The sequence below is a fragment of the Tenrec ecaudatus genome, chromosome 8, assembly GCF_050624435.1.
Source record: "Tenrec ecaudatus isolate mTenEca1 chromosome 8, mTenEca1.hap1, whole genome shotgun sequence".
In the NCBI taxonomy this organism is placed as follows: Eukaryota; Metazoa; Chordata; class Mammalia; order Afrosoricida; family Tenrecidae; genus Tenrec; species Tenrec ecaudatus.
In genome coordinates, this window is record NC_134537.1 from 125,889,871 (window position 1) to 125,910,072 (window position 20,202).

At 52.2% G+C, this 20,202-nt stretch overlaps 1 protein-coding gene across 2 annotated transcripts in view; it reads left to right on the top strand.

The window, feature by feature from the left end:
- The window catches only part of DCTD (dCMP deaminase), a 30,609-nt gene extending 16,863 nt beyond the window's left edge, over positions 1 to 13,746 (top strand). For both annotated transcript variants that reach the window (XM_075556846.1, XM_075556849.1), the window contains exons 4-6: positions 10,375 to 10,491; positions 11,862 to 11,958; positions 13,427 to 13,746. In XM_075556846.1, coding sequence (XP_075412961.1) covers positions 10,375 to 10,491; positions 11,862 to 11,958; positions 13,427 to 13,505 — 293 coding nt within the window. In that variant the 3' untranslated portion in view covers positions 13,506 to 13,746. The remainder of the gene's footprint in view (positions 1 to 10,374; positions 10,492 to 11,861; positions 11,959 to 13,426) is intronic.
- Positions 13,747 to 20,202: the final 6,456 nt, after the last annotated feature.

The window sequence follows — 20,202 nt, forward strand, 5'->3', positions numbered from 1 at the left end:
GAGGCAGTGAGGAAGGGGGCCGCAATGAGGACCCGAGCAGAGAGGAGAGGAAACTCACCTTCCTGCAGCCGCGCCGCCCCGGGCTGCCGGCCCTAGTTGGCAGCCTGGGCAGGCAGGTTAAGGGCGCATTAACGTTCATCAGGTAGATTGCCTGTGTTGTGTTCTTTCCACAGATGGGTGAGGAGGGAGCAGAATCAGGGGACCTTCACTCAAGTCCAGAGGCAGAGACCCAAGGAGAGATTAGCGGGGGCCTGGGCCAGTAGCAGGTGGGCGCCCCAGGAGTTGCATCTGACCGATTTTGAGTCGACCGTTCAGCCCGCTCTCCCCAAGCCCTGGGCGGATTGCCCGTGCACTGTCATTTTTCCCAGGAGCCCTGGTGGCTCAGCGGGCTGCGTGCTGGACTGCCAACAGCAAGACCAGCAGTTTGAGCCCATCGTTGCTCCTCAGGAGACAGGGGGGGTTTCTGTGCCCCTTAATGATTGCAGTCCCAGAAACCCACAGGAGCAGTTCCACTCAGCCTCAGCGGTCACCGTGTGTCGGAATCGACTCGACGGCAGTGAGTTTGGTTTATGAGTTTGGTCATTGCCTCTCTGAGCAGAGCTGATAACAGAACATGGCCCCACACGTCTCTGCCACTCTGCATGAGGGTGTCCCCTCCTCACATGCAGGGAGAGTCTTAAATCCTCTCTGTTGGCTCTGTAGTCTCTCTCCCAAACGTTGCTGTAGAAAGACCAGGCTCCCCCTGGAACGACGTGCCCATCAGTGCCAAAAGCTGATGGGGGTTAGGGGCCTCTGAGTGCCCCAAATGGTGTGTGCTTGGCCGCTAACTCTATAACCCCCTCAGTGGTACCACCGGAGAAAGGCCTGGCAATCTGCTACCAAAAGATTAACCCAGACACCAAACTCATTGCCATCCATTCCATTCTGACTGCACAGGTCAGGGGTGTCTGCAGCCCCTTAGTGCTTCCGAAGCTGTACGTCTCTACAGCAGCAGACTGCCACACCTGTCCCCCACAACCTTCACTGGGGATCCACCCCTGTGAGGGTGACAGCCAGGAAAATCCTCGGGAGCACAGATTTACTTTGTAACAGGTGGTGACATGGCATCCTAGGCTGGGTTCTTCAGAGATACAGTGTCAGTGTGTACGCATACAGAGAGGATTTTGTGAAGGAAACGGCTCACACAGTTGTGGAGGCGGGCAAGCTGTCATCCCCGGGCCAGATGTTACGCTGGAGGCTTTTCCTGACTCAGCTGCAGGGGCTTCTGGCTGCAGAAGCGAATGAAGCCCAGGTCTGTAGGGAAGGTAGCGGGCTGCCGACCACCCCCAGGATCAGCAGGCTGCACATCAGATGACAAGTCAGTTGCAGAATCCAGACCCAGCAAGAAGCCAGCCAGCTTTCCCACAGCACTTGCTTCTCTTGGGAGTGGCCCACACCCCCTGTGGCAATCTCATCTTGGAGCATGACATAGCCTTAACTACTGAGGATGCTGAGCCAGCCGAGGTGACCCAACACCTTGTATGGCACCTGGGATCACCATGACTCAGATCAGCTCCTCAGCAGTGGGTCTGGTCTGGGGTCTGCAAACTGGTAGCGCCCTCAGCTGCCATCCGAAGCCTTGATCTACTTCTGAAAAATCAGCTATTAAAACTGAATTGTTTGTACTTGGGCACATGCTGTGGATGAGTTGGGGTATGGTCCATTGAGGCAGAGGTGCTGCCCCCCCCACCCCCCTGCTCTGGGTGTCCCTGTCCTTGGCTCCCCCGCGTCTTCGTGGCAGGAAGGACCAGCTTGAGGTGAGGAGTTTATTGTTCCCACAGAGTTGCCTAAACAGAGTCTTTTTAGAGGCAGGGGCTTGAGCAAGGCCTTGCCACTGTGTAGGCAACCCCCAGCGTTTAGACCAGCGGTTCTCAACCCGTGCGTCGTGACCCCTTTGGGGGTCGAACGGCTCTTTCACAGGGGTCGTCCAATTTATAACAGTAGCAAAATGACAGTGATGAAGTAGCAACGAAAATAATTGTATAGTTGGGGAGTCACCCCAATAGGAGGAACTGTATGAAAGGGTCACAGCATTAGGAGGGTTGAAACCACTGGTTTAGACAAACCCTGTTCTTTCACAAAGCCATTTGTAATGCGAATGCATTTTTCTATGGAAACTATTGCCTGCACACGCTCCTTCCCATCTAGCCCACCTTGAACCCCTCATATCCAGAGTGCGCCTTTACTCTATGCTTCTCCAAGGGAGCCCTGGTGGTGTAGTGGTTACACACTGGGCCACTGATAGACAAGACTGCAGTTCAAAACCACTCGCTGTTCCCTGGGTGAAAGACAAGGCTTTCTGGTCCCATAAAGAGTGATGGTCTCAGAAACTCACAGGGGCAGTTCTACCCTGTCCAATAGGGGCGCTAGGAGTTGAAATCAACTTGATGGCAATGAATTCAGTTTTGGTTTTTGTATTTTCTATAGTGTTTTTACAGGCCTTGGTGGTGTTGTGGGTTAAGCATCGGACTGCAACTTCAGGGCCTGTGGGTGAGACCGCCAGGTGCTCCATGGGAGAAAGGCGAGGCTGGCCGCTCCTGGGGAGACTTTCAGTCTGGACACCCTGTGGGTGGGAACCTGTGTGGCCGTGGGGTTTGATAGTGTGCTCGTGGTGCTTGCAGGTCCTCTGTCGTTGGGCGTCACCTGCCCGTCAGGGTGTGAGTGTGCAGGGACCTAGCCACCCTCATAGCACACTGTGTGTGGCACCGTTCATTTTCAACCGGTTCTCTCCCTGCTGCAACATAGCCCCTCGGGCAGCTGCAGAAGGCAGGCATGCTGGTGGGGTTCTGAGTGCTCTGAGCAGTTCATAGGTAGGAGCAGTCCATGTCTCCACACTCAGCCCTAAGCACTGCCTGCTCTGGTGGTGGTTGTGGGGGAGCAGCCCCACACGGTGGGGGGAGCCTGTTGGGTGTCCATTGCTCTAGTGGGTGTCACTATTGCTTTCCAGACAGGCTCTCCTCACCAGCCCCGCACCTTCACGGCAGGTAGATCACCGGAAGACCAGTCATTGATCCAGCTGCTCTTTTGCCAGTGGAGGGACACGCAGGGGAGGGAAGGTGGAAGGGTGACATTATCCAGAACTGAACTTCTAGAACTGCTTGCTGTGGCTGTTGGGGTACCTGTGAAGCGATCACTTCGTGGCCTTAAGGAGGGCTTTAGGGTGACGATGGGTTGAGGGGGAGTCAAGTTAGGGGCCACTTGTGTTAAATTATTGACTTGAAGGAGAGGAACTTTGGAAGGTGGCAGTGACATATGAGCCTCTGATAGGCTGTCTTTCAATAATTAAGAAACAAGTAGTTGAAATTCCATTTTTGCTCCAGCAGCAGGGAGGCATTTCCTTCCGTGGGTCTGTGAGGGAGCTGGAGTGTTTCCCCACCCCACAGGAAGTAGTCAGGCTAAAAGCTGGGGCACTCGGGGAAGGGCAGGGCCAAGCAAAGAGATGTACCCCACTGTAGTGCCTCTGATGCCCATAGGACCCCAGAAGTGCTTGCATGCGCGCACGCACACACTCACACCACCCCACCCCCACACCCCCCTCTGATTTTAACAAGTTGTGGCAGAGCTTTGTCATCAGAATAGAAGTGGAGTTTCTTGTAAAAATTAACATTGAGTTATTTTAAAAATGCACAGGTCAACTTTGTGCTCTGACACCTATTCCGTGCCCATGACTAATTTGAAGTTGAAAATCCAATTTGAAGGCTAGAAGGTCAAGCACCCCCCTTTCCCCCCAGAACACTGAGCAGACCTGTTTGGGGCTCCTGAGCCCTGCCCCTCTGTCCTGTCAGTGAACTGCGCCGACCTGCTTTGAGCGTGAGTGGCCGCAGCTCATCAGCCATCAGTCTGGCGGAGGAGCACTTCCACTCAGAGTGAGCTGGCAGAGGGCAGCACACAGGTCCACGCCCGGCGGCAACAGGTGCCCGTGGTTGGCCTCCTCACCCCAGCCCTGCCAGAGCTTCCACCTCAGCCTGCTGAGCTTCTAGGTCAGCCCTGGCAGAATGCCCCTTTGGCCCGAGGAGGGCCCGGTTTCCGAGAAACATTCTGTGAAAAGTGAGGGATTTTAAACAGGCTGAGACTGGGATGGAAACTTAGTTTTCCTGACCCCCAGTTTTACCAGGCCCCAGAGTTTCCCATGGTGTCTTGGGGGCAGGGCAGGAAGATTAGCGACTGCTTCATTGTTTGCAGCAGCTGGGACTTATGTGGCATTGTTAGGTGTTTAAAAAAGAAAACTTATTTGAGTAACCTTAATAATTCTGCCGACTAAAATAGATACGGTATTAGTCTTCTCTCAGATGAGATGAAAGCCAAATCTATAAAATGTTGAGTCTCTGAAATCTGACCAAGGGTGGGATATATCCTGTTAATTTATCAAACTTCTCGAGAACTGCCTACAGGAGACAGTAAGGATTAATCAAGCCCTTGGGAGAGAGAATTTGAAAAATACAGTTTTCTAATTACACAACCCCTTCTGAGTGGTCCAGGGTTAATGCAGTTCTGAATTCTGACAGTAATCGAAAAGAAAACACACACACACACACACACACACACACACACACACATACAACCAAAGCATACGAATTGTCTTGTAATTACCTGAAACAGAGGTTCTGCCTTTGGCAATCAAGAACTTTATAAGCATTAATCTGATATGTTCAGCGTTTGATTTTTTTTCCTTTTAAATAATGCTGGGTATAATTGAAGGGTTTTATGTTATTCTTTGTGCTTGTCAAATATACATGGAGTATTTGGAAATGTCTTTTGCTTGTTGCTTGAATGATGATCGGTGAATTGCTGGAGAAATTAGACATCGCAGCCATGTAGGCTTGTCTGAGGAACTTCCTAGGCTCTGCGGTGACCCTTTCTCCTGCTTTGAGTGTGAAAACCCTGTTCATTTCTAGAGGGCCAGCAAGGGCACCAACACTCCTACTTGGTTGGTTTGCCACTCAGACCTATGTGCAGGTCTTGCTGCTGTCCTGGCGCCAGCCAGCTGCTGGGACCTGACACCTACCCCACCCCCACCTCGTCCCCTGCCAGCTGCTGTGTGGGAGAAAGGGGAGAAAGATGGGACACCCTGTTCCCATAAGATGAGAGCCAAGAACATGCCCTGGGCAGTTCTGCCGTGTCACATGATGTGGGCCCGACAACCACAGAGAAGGAAGCATTTATTCATTAACCTACTGCTTTGGAATATCTATCTATCCTCACTGCCAGTGAGTGGATTCTGACGCACCTGGCGAGTGACCGTCTGTGGCAGGGCAGACCTGCCCTTGTGGATTTCTGAGAAGACAACTCTTACAGAAGTGGAAAGCCACATTTTGCTCCCGAGGAGCAACTGGTGGATTTGAACTGCTGACCTTACAATTAGCAGCCCAACATGTAACCCCCTAGGCCACCAGGGCTCCTCAGTTATCTGCAAGGTATTTCCCAGGTGCAAGGAACCAAGGGGAGGTGAGGTTAGAGAGGTAGATTTCAGGGCTTTACATATAGATTCGGTACCTGAGCATACGTGAACTGGTGAAATCTTAAGGTTGGTGTCAACGGGGGAAAAATGGAAGAGCAGGACCAAGTCACAGGAAGTCGCAGGAGAATGGGGGGGAATAAAGAAGAGGCTCCCACTGAGTCAGAGGAGGAGAAGCCCAAGCATATGGTGATCCAGGGGGGCTTTGGTGGTGGTGTTAGCTAGCGGCTATTAATCAGCCCAGCTCATGATGACCACAAACACAATGGGATTGGACCTTGTGGAGGACAACTAAGCTCAGCACTGCACCATGACGCCCTGAGGGACTGGACCAGCATCTGCAACTCTGTCTTTCAGTTCAACATCCTAGCAGCACAAGCGTCCCCTGACAGTTGGGGGGCTGAGCCTGAGGCACACTGGGTGCACATGCTCCCACGTGGACGGCAAGACTGCGACCACCGAGTCACCACTGCCCTTTGAGTGGAGAGTGGCTCCCTAACCAAGGGCCAAGCACAGTGGTGAATCCAAAACCCCAAACCAGACTGCCATCAAGTCAATTTCAGCTCAGGGCGATCCTGTAGGCAGAACTGGCCCTATTGAGTTTCTAAAACTTTCACTTTTTATGGGAAGAGAAGGCCTCACTTCTCAACCACAGTGGCTGGTGACTTCAGCCTGCTGACCTTGCTGTTAACTGTTCAACTCGCCACCAGGCCAGTCCACAGGCTGCCACCACAAAGAGACCTTGGGTCCAGTGGTGTGTGGGGCTGATGCCGACTGACCGCGTTCTGGGTCAGCAGGGCCTCTGTGGCTCTGCGTGAGGTTTCTGGTTTTTGTTGTGGGTGCCTGGTGTCAACACGAAGGCAGGGGGTTAATTTATGGAATGTCGTGTTGGGAGCTTGAAAGTGGCCATGGTGGAAGTATGTACACCGCGGAAACCAGCAGTCGCTACAAATCGTTGGTTGCAAACATCTGCCAGCTTATTCCAGAGGCCAGCGGGTTTCCGCAGAATAGTTTTCTCAGGCATTTTGTCTGGCGACACAGCAAACACAATTTGCGTCTGAAACCGTTTTTAGCAACAGTAATTAACCTTGTTAAGTAGGGTGCATTCTGATCAGGTCCCTTCTCATCCTTCTCATTTAATAGGGAAAATAAATAAAACAAAACACTGGTTATCACTCACTGAACTGATGTCACGACCTGCTTTCAGTTTGAAAAACATGGATCTAGAGAACATCAGAGGTCCTGTGAGGGCGGTGGCGATTCTGTGCTGGGATTCTGCTCCCTGAGTGATGAGACCCAGCTGTTGCGATGGCGCTTACCTGGGTTCAGCAGAGCTTCCAGCTTGAGAGTGAATTGGAACAAAGGCCTGGCTGTCTGCTTCCAAAAACACTGCCAGTGGAAGCCCTAGAGAGCATGGCAGTTCCATCAGCCACCAATCATGGGGATGACACAGGGCTAGCCAGGGCTCTGCCCTGTGACCACAGGCTGGGCAGTTACCGGTTATTTGATCAGCATCAATGGCCACCCCCAGCCTCCACTCTGACCCATGTTAAACAAACAGGGTGGACGTTTGCAAGGTGTGTTCTCCCTGTTTTCTCTTCGTAAACCATCTAAGGGCATCTCCTATACGGAGATACAAGGGAGTGTCGGAGGGGAAGTGGCCTGTCAGGGACATAGAGATCTTGGGCCTGAGGGCAAAGGCTGGGCCAGAAAGGCAAAGACCAGGACAGATAGCACAACGCAGAGTGGGAGTGAGGGCTAGGGTCCAGGCTGAGGTGTCGTGTTCCCTTGGGTTGGGGGGGGCGGGGGTTCTCTTTTCAACCCCTTAGTGATGGGACCAGGGAAACAAGTTACCTTGGAGTCGGTTCCACCTGATGGTCACATTGCTCCCTGCCTGTCGGAGCAGAAGAGTGCTCCCTAGAGTTTTTCGTCGACTGGTGTTTTAGAAGTCCTTTGCCCAGGACTTTCTTCCGGGGTACCTTCAAAGCCCAGCACAGGAAGTTTGCAGCACTGAGGGAGTCTGGACCGGCTTGGCCAAGCACGTCACTGTCTAGTGGTGGAGTGAGGAGCCACGGTGGCGTAGGGGCCACGACTTGGGCTGCCAGCTGCAAGAGCAGCAGTTCAGAACCACTGGCCATTCTTTAGGAGAAAGTTGGGGCTTTCCACTTCAGTAACAGAGTTAGTCTCAGAAGCCACAGGGGCAGGTCTCACCTGCCCTGTAGGGTCACTATGAGTCGGCATTGACTCGATGGCAGTGTGTGGGATTTTGGGGTGTTGAATACGTGGCACTGAGAACTATTCTTGTAGACCGCCCTGCCTGTGTCTGAGCCACACGCTGACCGGCCACAGTGCATCAGACCCAGCAGGCCTCTGAATTGTCTAGCAAGTGGCTTTCCCTTCTCTCTCTTGTGACTTGTAGTTCTGAGAAAGGCTGTCTGTGTTTTTCTATCAGCCACCACGCAGGGTGGTCAGATGCTGCCTGAGAGAACCTGATTCATATGGGAGTTTTCCTTAATGAATCAAGACATAGGAGGTTAAATCTTGCCCCAGACTGTCTGAGATGACTCCGAGGGAGATTGGTGTAAGTCAGTGTGGGGTTTTTTCGAGATTCAAAAGAGGGACGATGTAACAGTGTTTCCTGAACAGAGTTCAGAAACTAGTTCTGAATATTAATATGAACCACATAAAATGCTAAATTGGGAAAGCATAGTTTTGATACTTGAATTTAAGAGGACTTCCTGTGTTTCCCAGTGTTACCATCAATAATTGGAATCTGCATTTCCTCCTTTATTCACTCAATAAATATTTAACACCCATTATGCTCCTGGCATTGCATTGGGCTCTGGGGGACTCGCAAAGAACCTAGAAGCCTGGTCTCCACCCTCCAGGGGGAGATAAAAGAAACAATTACATCTAATTGTTTTTAACACTGAGCAGGTTCATCCCGGCTTCAGAACGGCTTGGTCACCAGGGAGGCTGCTGGGATGTAGCGAGCCCCTTGGAGGCCAGTGCTTCTTGGTCACACGGCCAGCCCTGAACACCAGAGCAGAGTCGGCTGTGGCTGCTCGCTCACCCTCTCTGGTGTATGGGCTAGACCAGCCTGGGGCGCCCCCCAACCCCACCCAACCACACCCTGCCAGAGACTTTATTTTGATGCATGACCCCGGAGTCCCTGGGCGGCAAACACGGTTAAGCCCCCTACCTCCCTCGTTGAAAGGTTGAGGGTTCAAACCACCCAGAGGCACCTCAGAAGACGTACTGAGGGTCTGCTTCAGAAAGATCACATCCTTGAAGACCCTGTGGAGCAGTTGTTCTCTGCAGGCATAGGGGGGGTGAGGGGGGGCAGGAGTCAGAATTCACACACTGAGCACGGCCTCCTAAGCCTCGGGCTTCTTCCACTCAGGGTAGCCTTTAGCATTTCCTGAGTGCCCGCCCTGCCTGCTGCTGTTCACTGCCATGCAGTCCCACCAGAAAATGGGGCAAGGGAGGTCACTGGGCTGGGGTCTTTATGCTGTCTGACCTGGAGCTGGCGGTTCGTAGGTTGTGCATGCTGTTGCTAAGGCCGTCCAGTCAGCCCTTCCTACCACTCCTGGTGATTCCGCTTTCAATGGATTTCAATGCCTGATTGTTGGAAGCAGACCGCCAGGCTTTTCTCCCTAAGCAGCTTCATCTGGACGCTCCCCTGAAGACTGCTCAGCGTCACAGCAGCAGGGGAGCCTCCACTGACAGATGACTGGTTGCCGCACAGCCGCGGTGCCCGAAGCCACGCCCAGCACCCGGCCAGTGTGAATAATCCCCTTGAGAACCGAAGGGACGCCAGGCCCCACTGCACACTCGAGGACTGGGGAATCATGTGAGACTTCAGCCTCCGAGGCCAGGGCACCCTGCACCGCCACTCTGAGTAGGGGCTTCTCAGGGCGCCCGGTGTAGACAGACGCGCGTTAGAAGCACGCTTGCGGTTTAGTTGTAGTTCACTCAGCCCGAGAATTAGATGACAATATGGAAAGCCTCAAAGTGGACAAGATGACGATACGGAACCTGGCAACGCACCGGCCTGTGGTTCAAAGTGAGAGCGAGTAGTGCTCGCTCCCATGCAAGGAAGGGAACAGTCCCGTCCCCCCCCCCCCCCCCCCCCCCGTCCCCCCGTCTCCCTGTGGCTGGGGTGGTGGGAGTGCCCAGCAAAGGAAGCCTGAGAAGATGGGCCAGCTCCTGAGCAGAGAGCAAGCTGCTCCTTTCAGCTTGAATTCAGGCAAGCCCCTGGTGGCCGTGAACCTCCATTGTGGCCTCACCAGCCAAATGGGCTAGAAACGTGGAGAAGCTGTGTCCATGGTTGCTGGGTGGAAGCTACCTTTCTTAATGCAGGACAGCCTGCTGGGTAATCTCTGTTGCTCTCTGCTCTGAGAGCCACGAGGTGTCGCAGATCCCTCGGGATAGAAGTACACAACGTGACTTCTTGATTCCCTGCACCTTGGCCTCTTCACAGCCTCAGCAAGTATCCCCGTGTGTGCATATCAACACACAAATGAGCCGTTTTATGTGGGCCACTGAATACCCCAGGGCCTTGTGGAGCGCTGAGCTATGGCTCTTATTTGGGTAGGTGAAGGTACTTGACCTTGGCCGTTCCTGGCTGCTCTAGGTGCTCACAGACTTTCAGAGCCGCATGGTTAACGCCTGTGCTGCGAATTGCCCGCCCGGTGGAGCAGCTTGGCCCTCATTTGGCATTCTCGGTACTGGCCATTTAGTCTCCGCTCCCCCACCCCCACCCCGTAATTACATCTTGTCTGTGTTATTTCAGAGGGGCATGGAATGCTTCATGGCCTATCTTGAATTCTTCAAGAGCTTCAATCCAAGTTTGTCTCTCTCCCTCTCTTTCAACGCAGTGTGCCACGCCGAGCTGAACGCCATCATGAACAAAAACTCGGCCGACGTGAAAGGCTGTACCATGTATGTCGCCTTGTTCCCGTGTAATGAATGTGCTAAGCTCATCATCCAGGCAGGTAGGAGCCGGCTGCTTCCCCTTGTCATGTTTGCAGCGCCGCTTGCTCATCAGTAGCCCCTTGCAGATGTGTTTGATCTCAAATTGCTATTGTTTAGATCTAAATTAATTGCACTATCAACTTTGCAAGGTATCTCCTGTGTTTTTTTTTTGAATGGTGCCAGGTATTCGGAGACTAAATGCATCCTCTGTGATTCTTAGCATGTTTTTAATTTAGTTTGCAACTTCTTAAACTGCAAGCTGCTAAAAAACAACACAGGCATTGCATATAATTACTGTCAATTTACTATTCTCTGACATATTGTGCATAGATTAGGGGGGAGGGAGGGAAATGAACTTCTGTCAGAAACAAGGTCAGTTGGGAGTCTGTATATGAAATTTTAATTTGTACCTAAGACATGGTAGATATGTGAAGATCTCAACATATCTTTGCATATCAATGCCTTACGACTTAAGTGGTTCTGCTTCTGAGTTCTGTTCTCTTTTGTTTTTTACCCCTCCTTATATTCCCGTGGCCATAAATCTACACCATTGCCTTCTGAATATTTCACCTTTTTCACACTGTCACCACTTAGATGCAGCACCACTTTATCTCCATAAAACTCTCCGTTGGAGATTGAGACACTTATCATGTTTAGCCAGATGTGTGGCTTACAGGGGCTGTTTATCACCACCCGCGTGTCATCTGTGAGCAGAAGCGGGCTGGTGGTCTTTCAGCCAAAGCCTCCATGGCTGCTGCTGCTGAACCCTTCGAGGGACAGTTTCCTGGCCTGCCCTGCTGCAGCGTGGCGGCAGTGTTCACAGAGTGGCCGCTTCCTGGGGCTTCCTTCGGGAGCGAGCGGAGGAGCTGCCTCAGTGCAGGGCCGCCACTGAGGGGCCCTCCAGCCCTGGCTCTCCAGGCCGCCCCACGTGGGGGAGCGGGAAAGGAAAACAGCCCTGCTTTCCACCGAGCTGGTGTGGCACGGTCTGCAGAGCCGTCCTGGAAGCCGGGGTGCTTAGTCCCCCAGCATGCTCCAGTCCCCATCCCGCTAGCCTCTCCCTTTAGGAGTCGTAGCCTTGTGAATGGAGGACATCTGATTGCGCGCAGTAAGGAAAAATTGTTCATCGGATCAAGCCTTGACTGCTTGACATGTTTTCACTTTGCATGTGTTACCAAAAAAATCCATAAAGACTGGAGGGAAGATTAAATATAATCCACGTCCTCTGCTGTATTAGGAAGCAGATAGGTATTCCGGGAACTGGACAGTGTCTGCAAACCGCTCTGAAAAGGTAATTAATCACAGACACTACAAGGCTCCCTCTGCTCCTGTGTGTCTTTTGGCCTCTCGGTATCTGCACATACTAACAGGCTTTCCATTGCTGCCTTCGAAGGTATCAAAGAAGTCATTTTCATGTCTGATAAGTACCACGATAGCGACGAGACCACAGCTGCGAGGCTCATGTTTGACATGGCGGGGGTTGCGTTCAGGTAAGCAGGAAGAACGTCCAGGCAAGGGCCGTCAGAAAGCAACCTTTGGCCTCGGATGGTGTTCACCCTTGGCCGGTGCCTGCCTTCCGCACTCCGAGGGGCCTTGTAGGCGGGGCTGGAAAGCACAGTGCGGGCCCACTGCAAGGATAGGTCGTAACGACAGGAGTATCTGAAGACAGCCTCTGTGGGGTTGTGCTTGGAGATCAGTAACTCACCCGGGAGGAGACAAAGTACGCCAGTGGTGAGGATTGAAAAATGCACAGGTTTGAGAACATACACAGTAGGCCTTTGTCAGTGTTGCATCCCTAACACCCCTGGCCTAGGGAGGCCAGGGTGAGCCCACCGCCCAGTGTCCTTTCAGCACCTCATTTTCCATTGAGTCTGAAATCACGTCTTCACGTCAGCCTTGGCAGGCCTAGGGGGCCAGGTGTGCTTTAACCACCTCGATTCACGTGGGAAACCCTTCTCAGACTAAAGGGATTGGTGGGCAGCATGGGTTGTCCCGGTAGGAAGCTTGTGTCTGGCATTCCCCATCAAGGGTAGGTAGCCTGTACGTTAGGGATCATCCTCCGGTAGGAAGCTTATGTCTGGCATTCCCCATCAAGGGTAGGTAGCTTGTACGTTAGGGATCATCCTCCGGTAGGAAGCTTGTGTCTGGTGTTCCCCATCAAGGGTAGGTAGCTTGTACATTAGGGATCATCCTCCGGTAGGAAGCTTGTGTCTGGCGTTCCCCATCAAGGGTAGGTAGCTTGTACGTTAGGGATCATCCTCTGGTAGCGCGTATGTTAGGGATCATCAGGAATAACTTGTATGCTGTGCCTTACACGCACGCCTTTTATGTCCAAATGACATCGAAAAAGTTCTGTGTACTGCTTTCCCAAAGGAGCCTCTTTAGTCACCAATACTTTTAACTACTATAAAAAGTCCAATAATGAGTAAACATGTAAACGGGCTTTGTTTCACTCTTCCGGTTTTAGAATTTAAAATTAAAAATTAACTCCTCATGAGAACAGGTTGCCTTTCCCCTTGGGGACGGGGGTGGGTGGAGTTTCTTTGCTGAGAAGGTGGGGGGTGGGGTGGTGTACTGCTTTCTCTTGGGAGCCAGCCACTCCTGGTTGGCCGCAGACATTTCCTAGGAAATCAGATCAATCTGGTGGGAAAGAAAGCTAGCCATCGGATGTCGTGTTGTGCAGCTAACTTGTTAGAAATCCTTTGGCTTCCTGTAATTCCTGAACTCGGCTGGCCCGGGGGCCATCCCATGCTGCCTTTTGGTCTCAGTTCGTCTGGCCCCTGCTCCTCTCCATATGGGGCGCTGTGGTTGACTCCTGTAGAGAGAAGAGAGCAAGTGAATCCCAGGGGCGGCTTCTCCACACAGAAAATGTAGGTTAAGCCAAAGTAAACAAATTGTTTTAACTGCCCACCAGATAATATCTTTCTCTCTCTCCCTCTCCTCTTTCTTCATGCTTAGGAAATTCACGCCAAAGTGCAGCAAGATTGTCATCGACTTTGATTCAATTAACAGCCGGCCGAGTCAGAAGCTTCAGTGAGTTACATCATTAACTCTCCAGAAGATTGGGATTATCCTCTTCTAAGAAGCTGCTAATGCCTTTCATCTTGAAGTCACACATAACTTTTTAATAGCCGGTACAGCGAAAGTAGACATCTAAAGGATGTAAAGCCTCAAATCTTCTTCCCTGTCTCTCTTGTCACATGGAATCTGCATCTGTTTAAACTATTGATTTATGGTGCCTTTTGCTGGCCTGCCGCACAGGACTGGCACGGGGGGGGGGGGGGGGCGGGAACCCCTGTTGCCCGGCCTGCTGGGGTGTTGGTGGCTCTGCCGAGGGGGCCAGCAACCACTCTCCAGGACTGCTGGAGGACAGCTACCTGGCTGCTGGTGTGTTCCCGGTGGGGACATTGGACATAACGGAATCATAACACGCAGTTACAATTGGGGTGGATGGGAAATGGGGCCAAATGACAGTAGCACTAAACTCTTGGTTGTAGGGGACCTGGGGGAACTCCCCACCCAAATCCAACCCCCTGGGTCGGAGGGCACATCTGCCTTGACGAGTGACAGTGGAACCAAAGCAAAGCAGGGAGCTGTCTGCATTCCTGCTGTCTGCTCCAGGCAGGCTGTGCCTTTGGGGATAGTGTGGGGGCGCCTGGTTTTGCCTGCTCTTTGGTGTCTGGAGGAGAAGTCTGTGTACCCCCAGATCACACCCTGCTGGTAGAGTGGGTGGGTGAGGCAGGGCTCCACCCACTCCTCTGTGGGGAAACCGTGTCAGCCCTTCGTGGGCCAGCGTGGCTCCTTTCCACAAGGGCTCTAAAACCCCCTCTATCCTGGGAGTGAGCGCTGAGGGACCCAGGGCACCCTGCGGCAGCTGATTCCAGGTCTATCGGTGATTGGAGCTCGTGTGCTCCTGACGTGGAGCCTTGCCTGCCCAGATCTCGCCCCCGGAATTGTCGGGTGGGAGTGCACGCTGGCGCCTCCTCGTCTTCAGGCTCATGTAATTTTTATTGAACGTGCTCAGTTCTTGTGATGAAAATGGTTTCTTTAGCCTGAAGATTATTACCTCTTTTTAGTGTTTCTAGCTTTGGTGTGTTTTTATTTTGTCACCGAGGTTTCATACTCCAGATTCTTGGGCATTTTGTAGTTTGGCTCTCTACCAATATTAGTAAAGCCTTATTAAAATTCACCATACTGAAGTATGCTCATTTTTATATTCCTATAATTCCACGTTTAACTCATGATTTTCCAGTTGTCTTCGAAGCACACAAAGCCCAACCCCACCCACTGCCTGTTGTGGAGTCTGTTCACTTCAGTGGAGGGTAGAGTGCAGCTGCCTGATGGCTTCGTGGGTTCGGACAGCCACACCTTTCTCCTGTGACCCGTGGCTCTGAACCACTGATCTTTTGGTTGGCAACCGCGCTTCTTAACCTCTGAGCCAAAACTCCTTGGGCAGCACACACCCTACATTTAAATGCAAAAAGAACCATGTGGCAGACTGGTGCCGTGGGCTTGGCACGTGTGATGAGCGATTCTTCCGTGTGGGCCAGATTTAACATGGGAAGAAAGGCTACCTGTCTTCAGTCCCCAGTTTTGTCTCCTGTCACCCTGCCACCTTATTTTTTCTGAATCCCTGCTTTCTCTCTATGGACTCATCTCTCTCTTATCTCCTCCCCACCCCAGCCTGCGTGCTTGCTCCCGAATGCCTAAAGCAAAAGACAGTCAAACCCGTGAAAGCCAAAGGGCAGGCAGAAACGTGTTAGAGAAAGCCAGCTCAGAGCGGGCGAGAGCGGGCGAGGGAAGTGGGCGGCCAGCACCCTGTCAGAGGTCGGAGGGCCTTGCGAGTCTCAGAAAAAGAAGGCAGTTCTGGCTGAGTGCATCCACTCCAAACCTCAAGCTGTCGAGGTGATCCTGAGACTGCTAGCGACCCCGTGAATGCAAACTGGAAGCAGGAAGCAGTGCGGCTGGCTGCGTTGAAGGCACCCTTGGGGCAGAGTGGTTATATGGCCGGTTGCTAACCACGGGATCAGCAGTTTGAAGCTGCTCAGAGGGAGAAAGACAAGGCTTTCTACTCCCATGAAGAGTCACTGCCCCGGAAACTCACGGGCCAGTTCTACCCAGCCCTTTTGGGTCTCTCTGAGCCCGAATCAACTCTATGGCAGAGATTTGGTTTTCTGGGATGAGCAGCCATGGAGTGTGCTCCCAGCCCACAGTAGCCCCATTGCTGCAGAGCTGAATTGCCCCACAGGGTTGTCACCGTGTCACCCCTCAGAGCAGTTGCCAAGCCTGTCTTCTGAGGCACCCGTGGAGGTTCAAATTGCCACCCTGCCGGCTGGTGCCGGAGCACTGTGCTGCCAGGAGAGAAATGGGAGACACTCACAGCCGACCACACTGGCAGAAGATTGTGGACTGTAAACCCTGCTAACCAGAGATGTGTGGTTTTTATGTCATTCATTAGAATGTTTAGGGGCTAATTAAACCCATACTGTATCTAGTTTGTGGATTAGTTTTTATGCTACTACTTGAGGTTCAGTGAAAACATTTCCTTGTCTTGGTGGTGCAGGTTACTTGGGAAGGGCCCTGGCAAAGATGGCAGCGCCTCCCCTGCCGGGTCTGGGGGTGGTTAGGGGAGGTGGGGCTCTCGCTGTGGGTGCAGGAGGCTCCCCCTGGAGACGGGGCCCGCACTGGGTTTCCTGGCCTGTGGAGGGGGAGTAATTGTTGTCTGGGTTCCTGGTGTCACTAGGAAGATTGGAACCTCCCTGTCCAGAGACTTGTACCGACTTCAGGGCTCCCTAACAGGCTTTGAACTGGTGCCTCCGGGGCAGGCATTCCAGACGGAGCTTGGACTCTTCTTTGTGCCTTGAAGGCAGCTGGAGATAATGGTGGGACTGAGGCTGTATCTGAAAGGAGCGTTGCTGCCTGTCACAGCTAATAAAGGACAATCAGGAGACCATCTTTCACTGGAGCGTTGGGAGAGGGAACGCCATTTCCCTGACACGGTTCTCGCCTGCCCTGCCTTTTCTTAAGGAGTCTACCCTTCAGGGCTTACGGAGGCCAGCGAGGTCAAGCTGTGAAAGTGACCAAACAGTATTCGTCATCTCTTCCTAAATTAAAAATGAAGCACAAGATGGAGCCAGCATAAAAAGAGCCAGTGGAAAGAGCATGAAGAGGAATTGGGGCTCTTTGGACCATCTATCTTGAGTTCTCCAGGGATGACTTTGCTTTTATTTTAATCCCCCCACGTGGAGATTTACCTGAGGAGTCAAGAAATTTGGGTCAACGTGTAGATTGTTGCAGAAGGGCCCTCAGATTGCAGAGGTGGTTTGATGAATGGCAACACAGACGGCACAAGAGACGAAACACTCAGTCCGTCGTCCACCAGGAGGCCGCCTAAGGCTCTGTGGGAGGACCGGAGCTCTAAGGAGACTGTGCTTTGCAAACCTTCCTGTGGTTGGAGAAACACTACATAGACTAGATGCTGCTGCCTGGGAGGGGGAGCCACAATAAAGCTGGTCCCGGGCTTTTGGAGCGGGATCTTGTTAAGAAAGGGCTTAGTGAGTTGATACTGGATGAGGGCCGCCCCAGAGTTCTGGAAAGCAGAGTGGCTGAGAAAACTTACCGCCATGAATTGATTCTGACTCTGGAAGACTTGGGTAGGGTTTCCAGAACTAAGTTTTCCTGGGAACAGACAGCCTCACCTTTCTCCCAAGGTGCAGCTGGTGGGTTTGAACCTCCGCCTTTGTGGTTAGCAGTCTAATGCCCTAATCTACAGTGCTTTTGGGGCACTTAGCTGGAGGGTGCCTTTAATGGACAGAAACTTCTCTCTGACTCTGGACACTGAACGTCCAAGTGCAGCGTGTCTAATCCACGGAGAGAGCCCTGGTGGTGAGTAGGTTATGCCTTGGGTGCTGGAGGAAAGGCCAGCAGTGTGAACCACTGGCTGCTCTTCAGAGAAAGGAGGCTCTCGACTCCCACAGAGGTGACAGCCACAAGGGGCAGTGTCGTCCTGTCCTACAGGGTTGCTATGAGCCAGAATCATCTCAATGGCAGCAAGTCTGGAGGGGGGGGTGGGTGTGTGTGTGTGTGTGTGTGTGTGTGTGTGTGTGTACAGGGTAGAGCTGCCCTTGGGCTTCTGAGACTGTCCATTGTTAGGGGAGCAGAAAGTCTCATCGTCCAAGGAGTGACTGGTGGTTTCTGACTTGGGGTTAACAGCCCACCTTGTAACTCACTACACCACCAGACATCGTTGGGTTCATGCTGCCAGCAGTTAACAGCAATCCCTCCTGTTTCCCTTATGGAAGCATTAGGCTCTCAGCACATGGTGTCTCTCTGCCCCTGTCTATGTGTGTCTCTGTGTCTGTGTTCAGAAGAAATTAGATTTAGGACCCACCCTGCTCCAGTAAGATCACATTAACATAAGAAAACAAAAGCCCCATTTCCAAACAAAATCACATTCACACAGGTAAGGGTTTGGGACTTGTCTTTTGGGAGAAGACAGGTCATTCCCCATCAGTGTGAATCTGATTGCTCTTAGGTTTGGGTTAGAGTGGCTGGAGATGGCTGGGTATTAGACATGCTAGATCTGTGCTTCGCAACCTTCCGAATGCTGCGACCTTTTCATACAGTTCCTCATAAAATTGTTTTCATTGCTACTTCATAACTGTAATTTCGCTGCTGTTATGAATCAGGCGATCCCTGTGAAAGAGCCATTTGACTCTCAAAGCGGTTGCAACCCCCAGGTTGGGAACCGCTGTGTTAGTTGATGCCGACCTCTTTATTAAGCTAAATTAGTGCTGCTCCCTTGCCTGTACTGTGCAGGTCTGCACTGGAATTTCTCTGTGACCGATTGTCCATCCTTAGCATTCCAAATTCATCTGAGTCAGGTAGGGGGGTGGGAAAGGGCCCTGGAAGCACAGCGGGTAGTCTGCCAGCTGCGAACTGGAAGGTCAGCAGTTCAAACCCACCAGCCTCTACAGGGAAAAGATGTGGCTGGCTGCTTCTGTAAAAACGTATTGCCCTGTTGAGGGCAATTCTGACTGAGTGACCCCATGGGACAGAGCAGAACAGCTGTATAGGGTTTCCTGAGGAGCCGTGATGTCGCTGTGGCTTCAGCGTGGGGCTGCTAACAGCGAGGTTGGTGATTCCAACCATCAGCTGCTCTGAGGGAAAGGTGAGCCTTGTCTGCTCGGGAAGATCGACAACCTCAGCGCGTCCACGACTGGATGGCAGTGAGTAGAGGACAGCTGAATCAGACCGTCCCGTCCTTCTCCCTGTATTGCTCCGCAGTTTGAACTGCCAATTGGGCTGCCCCTGTACAGGGAAGTTCGACTTTGTCCTCCGGAGTCAGTGGGATTTGGGTTTGGGAGAGGGAGCGATCAGGGTCCATGAACGAACCCCTGCCAGTGCCTGGCTCTCGAGTCCAAAGATTTTTAAAGGGTCATATCTTCTTCACTAAGTTAAAATGAATGAAGTTCGTCTTTGCTCAACATATCTCCAGCGGTCCATTGTGGGCATGGGTCTCGATTTACGAAGTCCCATGGCTCAGTGGCGGAGTGACTGTAATGAGTCCATGGGCCTCACGCATGTGGATGGAACCTGGGGGGGAAAGAAAGTTGCTCCTATTGGGCGGCTGGTTGTCATGGTTAGTGGGTCAAGCCTCAGACTCTTGAGCCCCAGTGCATACCCTCACTTGCTGCTGCTGTGAGTTTGCATTTGAATGCCCACTTTCTCCTACCCCTTGGCACTGTGTGCCTCGAGCCCTGCCCATTTGCCTCTCCACATGCACACAAACCTGAATGCTGTCCGACTTCCTGAAAGACTCCTCTTCCCTTCTCTGGACCACCGTGTCTGTGTTCAGGGCTGCCACAAGAAAGCACCACACTCTGGGCAGCCTAACAAGAGCAGAAGCTGTTCAAATTCAGGGCTCAGCTGGGCAAGCTCTCTTCAAAGGCTCAAGGGAAGAACCTCTCCCAGGTATCCCCTGACCTGCAGCTGTTGTAATCCCTCCATGTGCACCTGGCCTCCTGCTCTCTGTGTCTCTGCCCGTCTTATAAGGCCGCCGGGTGGTGCACGCCAGCAGCCCGGGTGGTGCACGCCAGCAGCCCAGGTGGTGTGATGGTGACAAGTTGGACTGCTAGCTGCAAGGTCGGCAGTTCCAAACCACCAGCTACTCCAAGGGAGGCAGACGGGGCTTTCCACTACTGTAAAGAGAGCCTTGGAAACTCACAGAGGCAGTTCTACCCTGGCCTTAAGTGTCAGTATGAGTCAGAATTGACTCTGGCAGTGAGTTTGGGTTTGGTTTTGAGCGGTGCAAATAGTGGCACATTCAACTGCTGACTTAAAGATTGGTGGTTTGAACCCATCCAGTGATAGGAGGAAGAAAAGTCCTGGCAATCTCTCTTCATTAAAATTATAGCTAAACTCCTTACCGTAACCACTAGGTCACTGTGTTAGTCCGGTGGACTAGAGAAGCAAATTCATAGACACTCATGTGTTAAAGAAAAAGCTCTATATTAAAGAGCAATTGTATATTGAGAAAACATCCCAGCCCAGTCCAGATCAAGTCCATCAGTCTGATATCAGCCCGTATGTCATACCAATCTATAAATTCCTCTTCAGACTCATGCAACACATGCAATGCAGGAAGATCACAGGCCAGTAGCAGGAAGATCTTGTGGATCCAGTAGTGGTCGTAAGCATTTCAGCACTGGGAGAGTCCTCTCTGGTTCCTCCAG